Genomic DNA, 14,305 nt, shown 5'->3' with positions numbered 1-14,305 from the left:
GCGGGGCCCAAGTTTTATTGAATAGACAATAGAGAAAGAGTGCAATTAGAATACAACACTCTCGCCGTGTACAGATTGAGACCACGACTAAGGATACCAATTGACGAAACGAGTTGGATATGACATTTGGTATCCGGAAGTCGGGTATCAATCCGAATGGGGAGTAAGGGATGGGGGTGATAAGGGGACAATGAATGAATGGAATAGCATATATGGTGGGCGGGGTGGGCGGGGGCGAGTACTGGGTACTGGTACTGATGTGTGGTTATGTAAAACATGGGAGCCATAATGAATAGAAGGGTGATATTTACATATCCATTGTGATAGTATTTGGAGGGAATCAATAGAAAATAGGAAGACCAAAAATCGAATTTTCAGAGCACTCGACGATGAAATCGCCACGTCATCTGCAGCTACTACAATGTTCAATATCTCAATAACGGGTCTTTTAATTTGGTTTTTCTTTCATTCTTTCATACAGATTTCTTGTTCATATCTCTATTACTCTTGTCTGAAATCAATGCACGTTGTGGCCGAGAAAACTACGGTGGGCGGAGCTTAGCTCCCACAGAGAGAACACTACGGTATTTTTCAAATTATTGCACGCGCCTTTAAACAGTACCTCAACATTTATTGAATTTTTGCCTTTTTCTCTTATTTTTCCGCTTGTTTCTGTCTAATTTTGTCTAATTCTTATAAATCTTCAATTTATTTCCCTTAGAAAATAGAAAAACAGCCAAATAAGGCCCAAAATAAAAAATCGTCAGAGGTACGGTTTAAAAGGCGCACGCATCAATTTCTTGTTTTCGCTGTTCGACCGACGATGCGATTTTGAGTAAATTTTCGGCCGCAACGTGCATTGAATATAGACAACAGTAATATAATTTTCCATTTTTCTCTTCAAGAACTCGTCTCGTTTGTAGTTGTACCTATTTATAAAAAAACATAATTAATATTCTCTCTTTTCTATCCAATGTTTCTCTTTTCCTTTGTCTTTTTCAATTTACTCGCTGTAATCCAACCGGTTTTCTATACTTCTAGAGTTCTTAGAAATTTTGTTTATTTTTGTTGCCAAATACAGAATTCAGATGGCCGAAGCAGACGCAGCAGAGATTCCCGAGCCAGTGTTCACCTATTTCGGTGTCGATGGCGGTGCCACGTGTTCGTGTGCTGGCGGCAAAGGCGAGAAGCGATTCTTCGTCGGGAGCCAAAGGGGCGTGGTCAGAGAGTACGGATTGGAGAGCAAGCGAATGGAGGGGAACGTCTACAGTAAGGGATTATGCGATATGGCATCCTAGAATATTGAAAATTTACAGTTGATCGAGAAGAGCGGCGGATTCAATCTCTGAAATTCCACAACAATCACATCTTCGTGCACGTCAGAGCGTTTGCAGTTGTCCAGCTGAAAGAGCCCGAAAATGTCGATAACCCTTTGGAAACATGGGACATTATCAAGAATTTCGAAATGGATCACATCGGCTTCTGTAACTCGATTCTATTCGGTTCCAAACTTCTCTACGTCTCCACAGATGAGAAGAGATATTCGACACTCTGTTGTACAGAAATCGCCGGAACAGAGAACCATACAGCTAAGGCGCGAATTTTGACTGCACCTGACATCTCGCCGATGTGTATGATAATCGGAGAGGAATCAGAGAACGAGGTGCTGATTGGAATGGAGGATGGGCGGTTGGCAATTGCTTATGGAGATGAGAAGCAGGGAGTGTTCGATTATATTGTGACGGTATATCCACATGGCTAGATTTGACCCCTTAATGATGTTTGTGTTTCAGCAACAACTAGGAAAAGATCCCATCTTCTGCCTTGCAAGTTCTTCAGAATGGGTTGTGGCCGGATGTGCAAGACCACCGATTCACTTGGTCAATCGGACAGATCTAGTGGTTCAGAAGATTGACTACGTGTCACAGTTAGTAGTTCTGAAACATGCGAACTTCAAAAAATTCAAATTTCCAGCGCTGCCGGCTGCTCCACCATCGCATTCTCTCCGAACAACAGACAGATCATTGGCGGCTTCTTCGACGGATCGATTCGCGTCTTCTCCCGCCACAAACTGACCGTACTTCTGGCTCTCACAAATTTCCACGAAGCCACCATCAGCTCTATCCAATGGCTTCCAGAAGAGGATGACGAACTCGTTATCGCCGCGTCGTCAGATGAAACTATTACTTTGTGGAAGTTAAAATAATCATGATCTATTATATGTTCTTTCTTGTTTTATCGCTATTTATGTATGTGTATTTATTTCAAACCCTTTTGTGCGACACCTTGTGATAGGAAATTAAAATTTTGGGATTTTAGAACTTTGTACAAAACTTGATACGCACAGATCACACAGCCAAAAGAATCTTTGCTGCGTAGGATCACTGGTTCAGTCTTCGTTTGTATCAGAAGAGATTTCGGTTTGAAGTTTTTCACACATCTTGTGCGTTCTATTTGAAGCTCTCACACAAAATTTCAGGCTGAAATCTTTTGTTTAAACAATGTTATGAAGAATTCTTCTAAGCCTATTTTTATTCCAGATTTCAGATTCAATAACTTATGACAGAGAAGAGATTTCGGTCTGAATTTTTATACACATGTTGTACATTCTATTTTGAGCTCTCACACAAAATCTAGAAATTGTGGGTAACGTTTTTACGATACTTTGTGACAGGAAATTAAATTTCTTGGGACTATTTATTCATGTTCAAAACCGAAAAAACGACAAGTAGAGTTCTATTCAAGTTTTGGACGCCATGGCAAAACGATTCGATCTTCCGGCTTGATAATTCCTTTCTGATTCTCCTTATCTAGACACACGGTCCACGTATCCACATATTCGGCTCCCAACTTTCTCCGTTTTCCGATATCCTCTACATTGGTAAGATGAGTGCGACCCTCGAGTTTGTGCTGTGGAATCAGAAAATCATAGCGTTCGCAAGCAGCCGATTCTGCGAATGTGTGATCCTTCTTCTCAACATAACCAGTCGCCTTCCTCTTCTTATCCCGCTTCTTATCATCTTTTCTCAGCCAACGTCTTCTGACTGGAGTCTCATTGTCATAGAAGTAGGCAGCAGTTCGCTTCGGCTTCTTCTCATAAGCCTGCATCATTTTTGTCGCTTCCGTCTGCCCATTTCGTTTCTCCTGAATCCATCTCTCTTCTGTATGCCATTCCAAGATCCCACGACTGATAGTATTCAATGTAGGCCCAGAAGCGTTCGTAACGTTGAACTTCGTATTGATAGTACTTGTACCACATTCCATATCGTTGATACTCGACAAACGAGTCACGATGCTTGCCCAATTCTTGACCATACATGTACAATCGGTATTGCATCTCTGTACGAACGTGACGGATCTGTTGGTAGCACTGAAGAAAAAAAACCGAGAAAGGATATAATTTAAAAAATACATAATAACAAAACTCACCAGAAACAATAAATCATAATGGAGTTGCCTCCAAATGTAGACCTGATTAAAGACCACTATCGCCTGTCTCTTCGACGCTCTCCCCGACTGAACCATCGAATGGATTCCAACATCATTGTCGTAGTGAGCCATGATTGCAGTCATCACCGATAGGATTACTGTCATTGCTCTCCCCGATCCATGCTTGCTCATCACCACCACTGGATACTCCACCGAGCTCACTGCGATCCGCTCGCAGAGAACAATATAGAGTTGCCATTTCTCCGGCATACTGTCCTGATCCCAGTCGTCCATAAAAAAAATCTTGATGCTTCTTGCATGAACTCGTTGACGGAATCTTGAAAATGTGATGATAAACTTTCTCTCGATACCATTTCCATCCGGATGACGTCGCGCTTTTACAAATCGGATAAAGTATTCACGTTCCCGGTTTCTACGGACTTTCAGGATCTCACCAACCTTTTTTGGAAACCAATCAGCGGAACTTTGAATATTTCCTGAAACAATGAAATGGAGCAAGGAGATAGTTTTGTCTATATTCTAGTCTACTCACTCTTTAGCTGCTTATCCAACACCAACATGAACTTGACCTTATTCTCGTACAACCAGTGCCACAGTACTCCAACGGTGCAGTTGTGCAGCGGTGATGCAGCGCAGATCAATTTGTTCTTGAACTTCTTGTACACCTTGTGGTATAGATCCAGCCATGGATAGACCCAACATGCATTGTAAAAGTCGATATCATCCACGGCGTCGCTGGACATTCGGACGCGGCACCAATCATGGCAATGACGTGGCGAATAGCATCGGTAGATGTGGTCCCATTTGTCTTGGTAAGATGCGTGGATGTAGTTGTCGATGCGATCCACAGAAACCCAAGCGATCGTAGCGATCTCCAACTCTTATTCTGGACACCCAACAAACGATTCTTCAACGTACAGGGTCACATTCTCGACTGAAAAATGAGATATATTGGATGGAAAAGATCATATCTTTGGAATCAATATTTTTGAACAAACTAAATTGACTATGATAAAACTTAACAAGTACTACAAAATGATACTATTTGGATTATTGTAGCTTGTCTATGAACAAAGTTACAAACCAAAAACGATCTGAGCTATGAGGTCACAACTTCATGTCCTCGTAACTTTGTTCATAGCCAAGATACAGTATTCCAAGTAGTATCATTTTGTAGTTCTCGTCGAGTTCTATTATATTTAATTATGGTTATTCAAAAAATACTCACTTCCCGTGCGACTCTTCTTCTCCACCTCAAGCTCCTTCTGATCCATGTTTTCCATAATTACCATCACTCGAACCATCTCTTTGTTATTCGTATTTTTGCAGAGGATCTCTTTTGCATCAAACGCCAGCAATCTGTCCCATGCAGCATATACATTTTGGTCCCTCTCTTGTTGTGTGATTCCTCCGTTCGCCACAACTTCCTCAGCATCTTGAACCTTCTTCTCGTACCCCCACTTCTCTTTCAAATATCGCTGATCTTCAAAGAAGTACGTCTCCTCATCTAATCCAGTGAATTCCAGAATGTTCGAGTGGATGAAAGCGGCACGGACACCTTGTATCACTTCAAAGTTTTCTGGCTTCTCTTCAGGATACACCATATCTCCGGAATCCTCAGTTTCTGGCCACATTGTTCGATCCGATCGTGTCGACGGAAGATAGTCAGATGCATCGGATTGAGTAGATAAGGTGGAAGTTCCGATGGATCTCAAATCGTCAGAATCATACAAAACGTTAGGTTCCTCCTTGAATTTCTTTGCAGTAAATGTTGGGACAGAATCTTATTGAAACTCTCCAGATTCTCATCTTTGCTCATATTGTTGACTTCCTTGAAAACGTGAGCAGCATGGGATTTCATAAGATCGAAGATCGTCGTCATCCCATTTTCCAGCACTTCTTGGGTTCTATTCGAGTCAATACTCACGTTTTCAACCAAATTGTCAAACACTTCCGAATCAGAAAAAGTTTTGATTTCAGTGCTATTGAATATCTTGCCATATTTCTCGCAAATGATCTTTCTTAGGGATAGAAATTCATCAAAAACTTTCCTTGATGGTAGCTTGAACAGAGAAGATTCATCATGGATCTGCTTCCATTTTTTAGCAACTGTCATGAGAGGTTCGTAGTCTACTGTAGATGACTTGTAGATTGAATCCAGATCAGAGAGTATCTAGAAATTATTGATTAGGAAGAAAAGAATCTCCAGAATCACAGACCTTTAGCTCTTTTCCAATTCCCTCAATCATATCTTCTTTCTTCTTGTCCGTCCAAACTTTATCGATTTCCAACATCTGTCTCATTAGCTCCATAACAGGTCGCAAAGATTCACGAAGTGTATCTAGACTGCCCTTCTGGTTAAGAGATTCCATAATCCAAGGATCGGAGAAACTGTCCCAAATCCCTCCGGTATCCTTGATGCCACGTGGGAAAGCAGGCAGGCACTTGCTCTCGGATGGGTCATGGAGATAAAGTGCATTAGTGATGGCTGCCAGAGATTGAGACGTTCTTAATGGTGTCTTGAAGTCTTCAGAAGACACTACCCCGCTTAGCTGGGCAAGGGTGTTGTTGTTCTGCTTGAGAAAGGATTCGAGGCTCTCCAGAATGTCTTTGTGTTGGGTAAAGAAGTCTTCGTACTTGACCAGCGGGTTCATAACATCTTTCATAAGTGTATCAGAAGTACAAGATCCATCTACTACTTGAATCCATGGGTCCAGCTTCTCTTTGATTCGAGAGATGGATCCCTTGATGTTTTCAAGTGCTTGCTGCACGTCCGTACTTGGACCGTTCTTTTTCTGATCCTCTATCTTGCTTGGTAACTCCGACATATCCTTGGAGATGAAGTTGTCCGACAACTTTAACGAATTCAGCTTTTCAAGCTTATCCAATTCCTCATCAATTACAGATTTTTCTTGGATTCCATAGCAGTTGAACTTTTCTGCAACTTCCCATGATTGTAACTTCTGTTGGTTATTAGTCAGAAAAGATCCTTCCACATCTGGCAAGCTTCGAATAGAATTGATAAATGAAGTCATGTTCGAGATCATCTGATCAGGAGGCATTGGGATGTTAGGGATTCCGAACATGTCATTGAGGATCATGGAAGTGGACAAGTCCCTTTCAAAAGAATACATTCCGTTTTGGAGGTATATGATGTTGATGACGCGGCCGAACATTGCAGTCTGATTGTGAAGGAGGTCAATGTTGGAAGCTGGAAGGGAAAAAATTCAAAAACTCATAACTTTTTACATTAAGCTAATTTATCTCGGTTGCTGTCAAAGATATCACAAAGTGGTCAACTGATAAAATGTTTATCATAACATCAGAAGTCTTTTGTTGGTTGACACATTTTTGATATCTTTCACAGAAATCGAGATAATTGAGCTTGAAGCTGATGGTTTGGGTGCTCTTCTATCAGAGTGTTTACGGTCAAATCAATCACGGCTACCGTATTTCCTCCAATCAAAGTCAACTCTAACCGTCAACGTAGACCTCAATTATCTCGGTTTCCGTTTCAAGATATCAAAAAGTGGGTCATATGTGGTGACCACGTAAGGATGAAATATTTAAAATGAAAATTAGCGGATGAGAACTTTGCAGCTATCATCCTTGACATTCTAGGAATCGAATATGCTATGAATCTGTAATGAACAGGCACCTTACTTCCAACTTTGAGTCATTTCACACTACACTTTCCAGAACTAACTGGAAAACTCCAGAATTTAAAAAATTCGGGATTTCTTAGAATTCCACGCACCTCTACTCGGCTACTAGTAGTACGATTGGTCTCCGTGCTATTCGTGGTGGTGGTGACAGTCTTCTGATTCTCGTGCTTCTCCTCAACGAACACACTTCTACGTGGTGTCGGATCGAGCAATCCTCGAGACTCGGTAAGCTCACGGATCTCCTCATCCATCAATTCATTGGGTACTGAAAATTCCAAAATCGATTTCAGGTATTTGAACCCAAATACCGTACCCGCAACCCGAAGGACGCAATGCAAGGGCATAACTATCTCAATAAGGGGGGTTCGGCAAAAAAACTTATACCTAGTTCGAGCTCGATTATCTCAATTCTCATGCAATATATCAAAAATGTTTTAACTGATAAGATGCTTGTGATAATATGATAAACAATTTATCAGTTGACAACTTTTTTATATCTTTGACAGGAACCGAGAAAAATTGGCTCGAAGTTAAAAGTTAGCCTTCTATTACATGTTTTATGGTATGTGTGTTTTTAAACACCGTATTGATTTTATTGATATTTGAAAAAAATAAGTGTGTCAAAATGAACATTTTATTCAATTGTCTTAAAAAAATATACAGAGCATTGAGATCGCGCGAAAAAGCGTGGGAACAGGATGGGGTAGTTAAAGTTTGTCTGAAGAAAAATTTCCAGGTTCAGGAAAAAAAAACAAATAAATTGGGAAATAACTTCGTTCATATGGAGGAAGATATGAATTTTTGGGGTTCGAGAGAACTCTGCGAAGTTATTCATGGGGTGATTCGTTGCATAGCGACAGGGATGGAAGCGTTGGAGAAGAGAGAAGACGTGGATGTCGGTGATTTCAGTGGAAACGACGAGCGGCGGAAGTTGAACGGGTACGACGATTCATTGACGGGAACTGTAAAAATATAGAAATGCTAGATTGTAACCTGGGGATTCAGAAGCTCAGAAATTCAGAAAAATTCAAGAATAGCTTCAAAAAAAATTATATGTTTCAGATAGTTAAACATTTTCAGCCAATTATGAAATACCCGGAATTCACTAACCCTTCTGGAACTAACTGGAAAACTCCAGAATTTCGAAATCACTCACCTCTACTCGGCTACTAGTACTTCGATTAGTCTCCGCGCTAGTCGTGGTGGTGGTGACAGTCTTCTGATTCTCGTGCTTCTCCTCAACGAACACACTGTTCCGTGGCGTCGGATCGAGCAATCCTCGCGACTCGGTGAGCTCACGGAGCGCGCGTTGGATCTCCTCGTCCATCCATTCAGAGGTTCTGAAAATTCCAAAATCGATTTCAGGATTTGTACTCATTTGAAATACCGTATAATAGAAGGGCTTGACTATCTCAATTTCTATTCAAGATATCAGAATCGTGTCAACGGATAAAATGTTTCTGATATTGTGATAAGCAATTTATCTATTGTCAACTTTTGATATCTGGGACATGGACCGGGAAAAATTGGCTTAAAGAGAAAAGTCTTGCAAATGAAAACGTACACATTTGCAACACTGGTCTCATGGAGGATGACATCGTCCAGTTGTCTGATGCAGGAAGCTTGGCACAGTTCTCCAGTCGCGTCGTCAGTAACCACGACAACGGCGTGAGCAAAGCGCGGACGGTCTTCAATCAAATCGACAGACTCCTCGCCAATCTCATCGACGAACTGCTCGAGCACACTTTTGAGCAACGACGCGTCGAAACCCATCTCTCTGAAAAGTGATTTTTCAAAATGCTACTTAAGGAAAGTTAAGACTGTGGTTACTGTAGAAGATTAAACCCGAGTTTCAATATTTGGTTCATAAAGCGACGTACAGGATGGCACACAATTACCCGGATTGACAAAAATGGGGGTACCTTTAGTCATAATTATCTTAGAAATTGGTAGAAACATAGCTTAATGTTTGATTCAAAACTACTAAAATTTTCAAAACGATTCCTCGAGTCTAGGTATTGTTATTGATTGTCCAAATATCTACTTGTGATTTTCATGAGATGAACCAACTTTGACATGCGATAACTCCGCTCAAAGTTGATCAAATGACTTGAAACTTGACCAGTTTACTAATTAATCATTTGAGTTTTTTCTTGTCGAATTTGAGCTCAGTTCAACGCTTTATTAGAATTTTATGCTAGTACAAACTCGACTGTTTCGTATAAAGTTCCCAAGTTCCAAGAAAACCGCCAAAAAGTTCAAAACAAACAATAAGAATGGCGCCCCAGCAGGTGGGGTTGTGTTTGTGCGTGTGTTGAGAATGGTGAAATGGTGACCAAATGAGCGCGATGAAATACCGAAATAACGGAGAATGATGTCTTCTATTCTCCGTCGTTTCCCTCCTCCTATTCATTCTAAACGAGCCTCATTCTTATGACTAGGTGATTGCGGTGACCTCAATAGGACCCCATCACTTTTTCTTTTTGGTGAGGGTATGCTCGTTAAAGAAAGTACTTATGATGATGTACACCTCCCGCTATGAATAGTGGAATAGAAGAATAGAAAATGGGGCGAAATCAGAAGAAAGAAGGAAATTGTGGATTCAAAAGAAGATGGAAGAAAATTCCGTAAACACTCTAATAGAACGCCACCGAAGCCATCAACTTCGAACTCATACATCTCCATTCCTGTTAAAGATATCAAAAAGCGGTCAACTGACAAATTGTTTATCATAATATCAGCAACATTTTATCAGTAGACTACTTTTTGATACCTCTTGTAGAAAATGAGATACATGGGCTCGAAGTTGACAGTTTGGATGGCGTTCTATTAGTGTTTACGGTATATGTTTGTATGTACTAGCATAAAATATGAGAAAGGCATTGTACTGAGCTCAAATTTGGTGGGCTAAAATTCAATATCAGGAAACTGACCAAGTTTCAAATTATTTGGTCAACTTTGAGCTGAGTTATCGCTTGTCAAAGTTGCTTCATCACATGAAAATCCCAACGGCGCGGGACGTGTCATCTTTAGACAATCATAATATTACCTAGACTTGCAAAATCGCTTTGGAAATTTCAGTAGCTTTGAATAAAATATAAAATTAAATTTCTACCAATTTTCGTGCTTCCAAGATAATTATGAGTGAAGATATACCCGTTTTTATCAGTTAGGGTGATTGTGCGCCAACGGAAAACTGAAAGACGGTTATGTTAAACTGTTCGGAAACAAGCCAAAAAATACAAAAAATATGAAGAAAAAACCACAAAACGAAAATGGAGATGACAAATCGAATGCGACTTTTATTATAATGTATCATCCCCTTTTTCTCCTGCGTCTTTTTATACAATTCTAACAGTTTCGGGAAAAAGACATGAATCACAGCCAAGGAGCTTCTGTATGTTTCTCTTGCCCGCCGAAAAAAAATTGTTTGAAAAGGAAAAAAGAAACAATGGCTTGACGATTGAAAACCGACACCTCATGCACGAGGAATGTGCCACCATCGAAGTGTGGGAAGGCAGAATTGGATTGGAGGATTTAGAAGACGTCACAACAAAAAGAAGAGGGGAATCTGATATTTGAATGTCTTTTTTTGAGAGAGGAGAGAGAGAGAGAGAGAGAGAGAGAGAGAGAGAGAGAGAGAGAGAGAGAGAGGCTGTGAACTGATATTAAAAGTTTATTCTGAATAACATGTTGATATGGTTTTCGGGCTTTTTGAAGAGTTTTGTTTTGCATGGAGGTGGTATTCTACAAGAGAGTTGGTATTTTGCAGAAAAAAAGCCGGATATCAGCCTTTCCCTGACATCGAAACGTAAACACCAATAGAAAGCCGCCCTTTACTTTGAGCCCATGCATGTATCTCGGTTCCTGTAAAAGATATCAAAAAGCGGTCAATTGATAAAATGTTTATCATAATATCACCAATATTTTATCTGCTGACATCTTTTTGATATCTTTCACAGGAAGTGAGATATATGAACGAGAATTTGAAAGTATATAGTGGCCTTCTATTAAGGAGCTTACGGCGAATGGCATCTATTAAAGAGTTATGGCACTACCTCAATTTAGAATGAAAAAAGTCATTCCCTGGACATCTCGAAAAAAATTTTGGTCTCAAGATTAACGGGTCCAGACACCCCATAAAAGTGAATTTAGTGAAATAGAGACGTCACACGAGAAAAAAAAACGAGGCCCGTAATTCGATAGAATGCACTTTTTTTTCTCGTCGGAAGAGATGAGGTGTCGAATGGAAGAAAAAAAAACGCATCATAACATAAATCGGGGGATTTCAAATCAAAAAGTTAATGCTTTTGGGCTTCCTCTTCTTCTACTTTTTCTTCTTCTTTGAAACCGGTTGAAGCGAAGATTATTACAACTTTCCTCACACTTTTTTCTGATTGATATCCTCTTTCCGTTGTATTTTTACTTCGCCTGATTTACGATGATTCGCGTGACAGGGATGTTGGGAAGGATAAGGATTTTTAAAGGAGCATAAAAATTTTTTTCATACTGGGCTCAAATTTAGAGTGCAAAAACTCAAATAATTCATCAAAAAACTGACCAAGTTTCAAGTTATTTCATCAACTTTGAGCTGAGTTATCGCTCGTCAAATTTGCTTCATCTCATGAAAATCACTACTCATTTTTGGACAATCATAACAAAACCTAGACTTGAAGAATCGCTTTGAAAATTTCAGTAGGATTTAATCAAACTTAAAAGTATATTTCTACCAATTTTCGGTTTCCAAGATACGTAGGTCTAGAGATATACCCGTTTTAATCAGCCCGGGTAATTACAGAAAGATAAAAAACAAATCGAAAATTTTCCACATAAACAAATCAATATAAACAAGTGTTTGGTAGTAGTTTCTCCTGCCGTTCATAAACGGAGGTCTCTCTCATATCACTACGTTATCATAATAATTGTTTGTACATGTACTTGGAGACGCAGACGGTTAAACAGAGAAACCAAATCGGACGTAAAAGTGGAGGTTGATGATACAGTTTTGATTGATAATCAAAGATGAAATGAGGGGGAGGAGGACAAACTGTGTGTGTGTGTGTGTGTGTGTGTGTGTGTGTGTGTTCAAATGATTGGGAAAGTTTTGCCCTGAAGGTGTGAGAAACAGAAGCTGGACAGAGAGGAAAAGCGAAATGAGTCAAGAGGAAAAAAAGAACAAAGGAGAATTTGAATTTTCGAATTCGAAATTCCATCCACATGGGTGGAATTTTTCGAAAAATTTGATCATTCAATGCATTATTCATATCGGGAACTAAAAGCCAATATTTCAAAAAATGATGTTTTCAAATTTCAAACATCAGTTACCTCAAGCTGAAGCTGACATTTGGAATACAATTGAAAACAGCAATTCGAAGTAAAACATATTAGAAATTTCCAAAATATTTAAAATCTACCGTATAAAAGCTAGCCCTATAAGCTTTGAGCTCAATTATTTCCGCTCCTAGATATCAAAAATGTGGCAACTGATAAAATGTTAGTGACATTATGATAAGCATTTTATTAGTTGATAAACTTTTGAGATCTTTTACAGGAACGGAGATAAAATGGCTCAAAGTTAAAGGTTAGGGGGCCCGATCTTACGATAGTCGAATTTGGAGGTCCACAAAACTGATTAAAATTTCTCTTATCAAACAAAAAAAATTTGGAATGTATTAAGCACAAAAATTTGCATTTTATGCTGTAAAACATGCCAAAAATTGAAAAAAAATCAGAATTGGTTCATCCTGACGGCTCAAGCAACATACCGTAAACACCCTAATAGAATGACCTTCAACTTTAACAGCCAACTTTAAGTCAATTTATCTCGGTTCCTATAGAATATATCAAGAAGTGATTAAAACAAAGTATTTTTGATAATTTGATAAACATTTCATCAGTTGACCACTTTTTGATATCTCTTGCAGAACATGAGATATATGGGCTCAAAATTGACGCTTCAGTAGGCGGTCTGATAGAGCGCTTACGGTATTTCAAGTTCGGTGAGTTTAGACAAATCTATTTTTCCACACATAATGAAATACTGAAAATGTGAAAATTGGTACTGTATTTTTTTAATTATAAAAACAAAGCTTGAGATTTACAAATTTTTAATCTAAAACCCATTTCTGCAAGTCGAACAGCGCCTATTAGTCTACTAAAAAACTTGTTGAGACACCTGTCACACTGTAACTATCTAGTGGAATATGGTGTTCTAATCACATCACCTTCCTGATAAGATACCATCACTCACTTTTTCGGTGGTTCCACTGGATAGCACATTTGTTGTTACCTGCACCACAGAGATGGGGATCGGCCAAGCGTCGCGCGCTCCTAAAATATATCTTGAACGTTGATCATCATCACCAAAAAAGTAAGAGAATACAAAAGAAGGAATTGAGTATATTCGTTAATTTGATTAGAGATAAAGAGAAACCAAGATTCACTGGGTGTGACGGGACACCAGGCAGGGCAAAGTGCCATCAGGAGAGGGTTGGAACGATAAGGAGGAAATGGAATAAGGCGGGGAGGAGGAGGGAAAAGGTCGAAAATGCGAAAATGTACCTTAAGGATTACAACGAACTCGTTGTTTACACGAGTTCTTCTTTCCGTTATTTTAGGACATTCGGCCCAATGTGTGTGTGGAGTGGTCTTCGTAGCATCGGAAAAAAGAGCTTCTTCGAAACGGGATTATTGCATTTGGGGGGTTTGGAAGATGATGAAAAGGTTTTGTCACACACAACTTGACACAAAAGAACGAGGAAGAAGGAGCAGGGAGAGTTCCGATAGGGGGGAAATTGAAAAAAAACAATTTGAAGAGAGGCAAAAAAGAAGTGAGAATTGGATTAATTAAAATGGGAAGGAGAGAAGGGGTAACAAAAGAAGGCGTCCGTTGACAAAAATTGATGGGCAACACTTCTAGAAAACAAAGTTGTGGGATGGAAGGATCTGAAAGGATCTGAGAATCAGTCAGAGGGATCAAATGGGGTCGAGGAATCTGATTTTTGGAAATTCAGATTACATGCAGGTCATTGAGAACGTTTTGGAAGTTTAAAGGTGGAAAATTTTATTGCTTTATTTTGTGCAGAAAACCATGTAGATTCCCATAAAAATAAAGAAAAAAATCAAAAAAAATTCCTTCATTGAGAAAAACGGCATCGAAGAGTTAAAGTGGGAACCGGTGGCCTAGCGGC

At 39.5% G+C, this 14,305-nt stretch overlaps 4 protein-coding genes across 4 annotated transcripts in view; 2 read left to right on the top strand and 2 right to left on the bottom strand.

Annotated features, from left to right (window-relative positions):
• Cbr-symk-1 overlaps positions 1 to 562 on the top strand; it is a gene marked incomplete at both ends in the record, with an annotated part of 4,677 nt that extends 4,115 nt beyond the window's left edge. The window contains one exon of the mRNA XM_045236592.1: positions 379 to 562. Coding sequence (XP_045091854.1) covers positions 379 to 562 — 184 coding nt within the window. The remainder of the gene's footprint in view (positions 1 to 378) is intronic.
• A 526-nt stretch (positions 563 to 1,088) lies between these two features.
• Positions 1,089 to 2,206, top strand: CBG01488 (the record flags this gene model as incomplete). Its single annotated transcript, XM_002635275.1, has 4 exons — positions 1,089 to 1,269; positions 1,317 to 1,744; positions 1,794 to 1,927; positions 1,975 to 2,206. 4 exons carry the CDS (start codon positions 1,089 to 1,091, stop codon positions 2,204 to 2,206), a joined length of 975 nt encoding a protein of 324 aa, XP_002635321.1.
• Positions 2,207 to 2,736: 530 nt separating this feature from the next.
• Positions 2,737 to 7,366, bottom strand: CBG01487 (the record flags this gene model as incomplete). The annotated part of the gene is made up of 6 exons (XM_045236591.1): positions 2,737 to 3,926; positions 3,983 to 4,330; positions 4,679 to 5,198; positions 5,378 to 5,623; positions 5,670 to 6,632; positions 7,136 to 7,366. The coding sequence occupies 6 exons, from the start codon at positions 7,364 to 7,366 to the stop codon at positions 2,737 to 2,739; spliced, it is 3,498 nt and encodes a 1,165-aa protein (XP_045091855.1).
• Positions 7,367 to 8,020: 654 nt separating this feature from the next.
• On the bottom strand, positions 8,021 to 8,888 carry CBG01486 (the record flags this gene model as incomplete). The annotated part of the gene is made up of 3 exons (XM_045236590.1): positions 8,021 to 8,077; positions 8,272 to 8,455; positions 8,680 to 8,888. 3 exons carry the CDS (start codon positions 8,886 to 8,888, stop codon positions 8,021 to 8,023), a joined length of 450 nt encoding a protein of 149 aa, XP_045091856.1.
• Between the last annotated feature and the right edge of the window lie 5,417 nt (positions 8,889 to 14,305).

The sequence above is a fragment of the Caenorhabditis briggsae genome, assembly GCF_000004555.2.
Source record: "Caenorhabditis briggsae complete genome, chrV, whole genome shotgun sequence".
In the NCBI taxonomy this organism is placed as follows: Eukaryota; Metazoa; Nematoda; class Chromadorea; order Rhabditida; family Rhabditidae; genus Caenorhabditis; species Caenorhabditis briggsae.
Note: the sequence above shows the minus strand (reverse complement) of the source record. Positions and strands in the feature narration are given on the sequence as shown.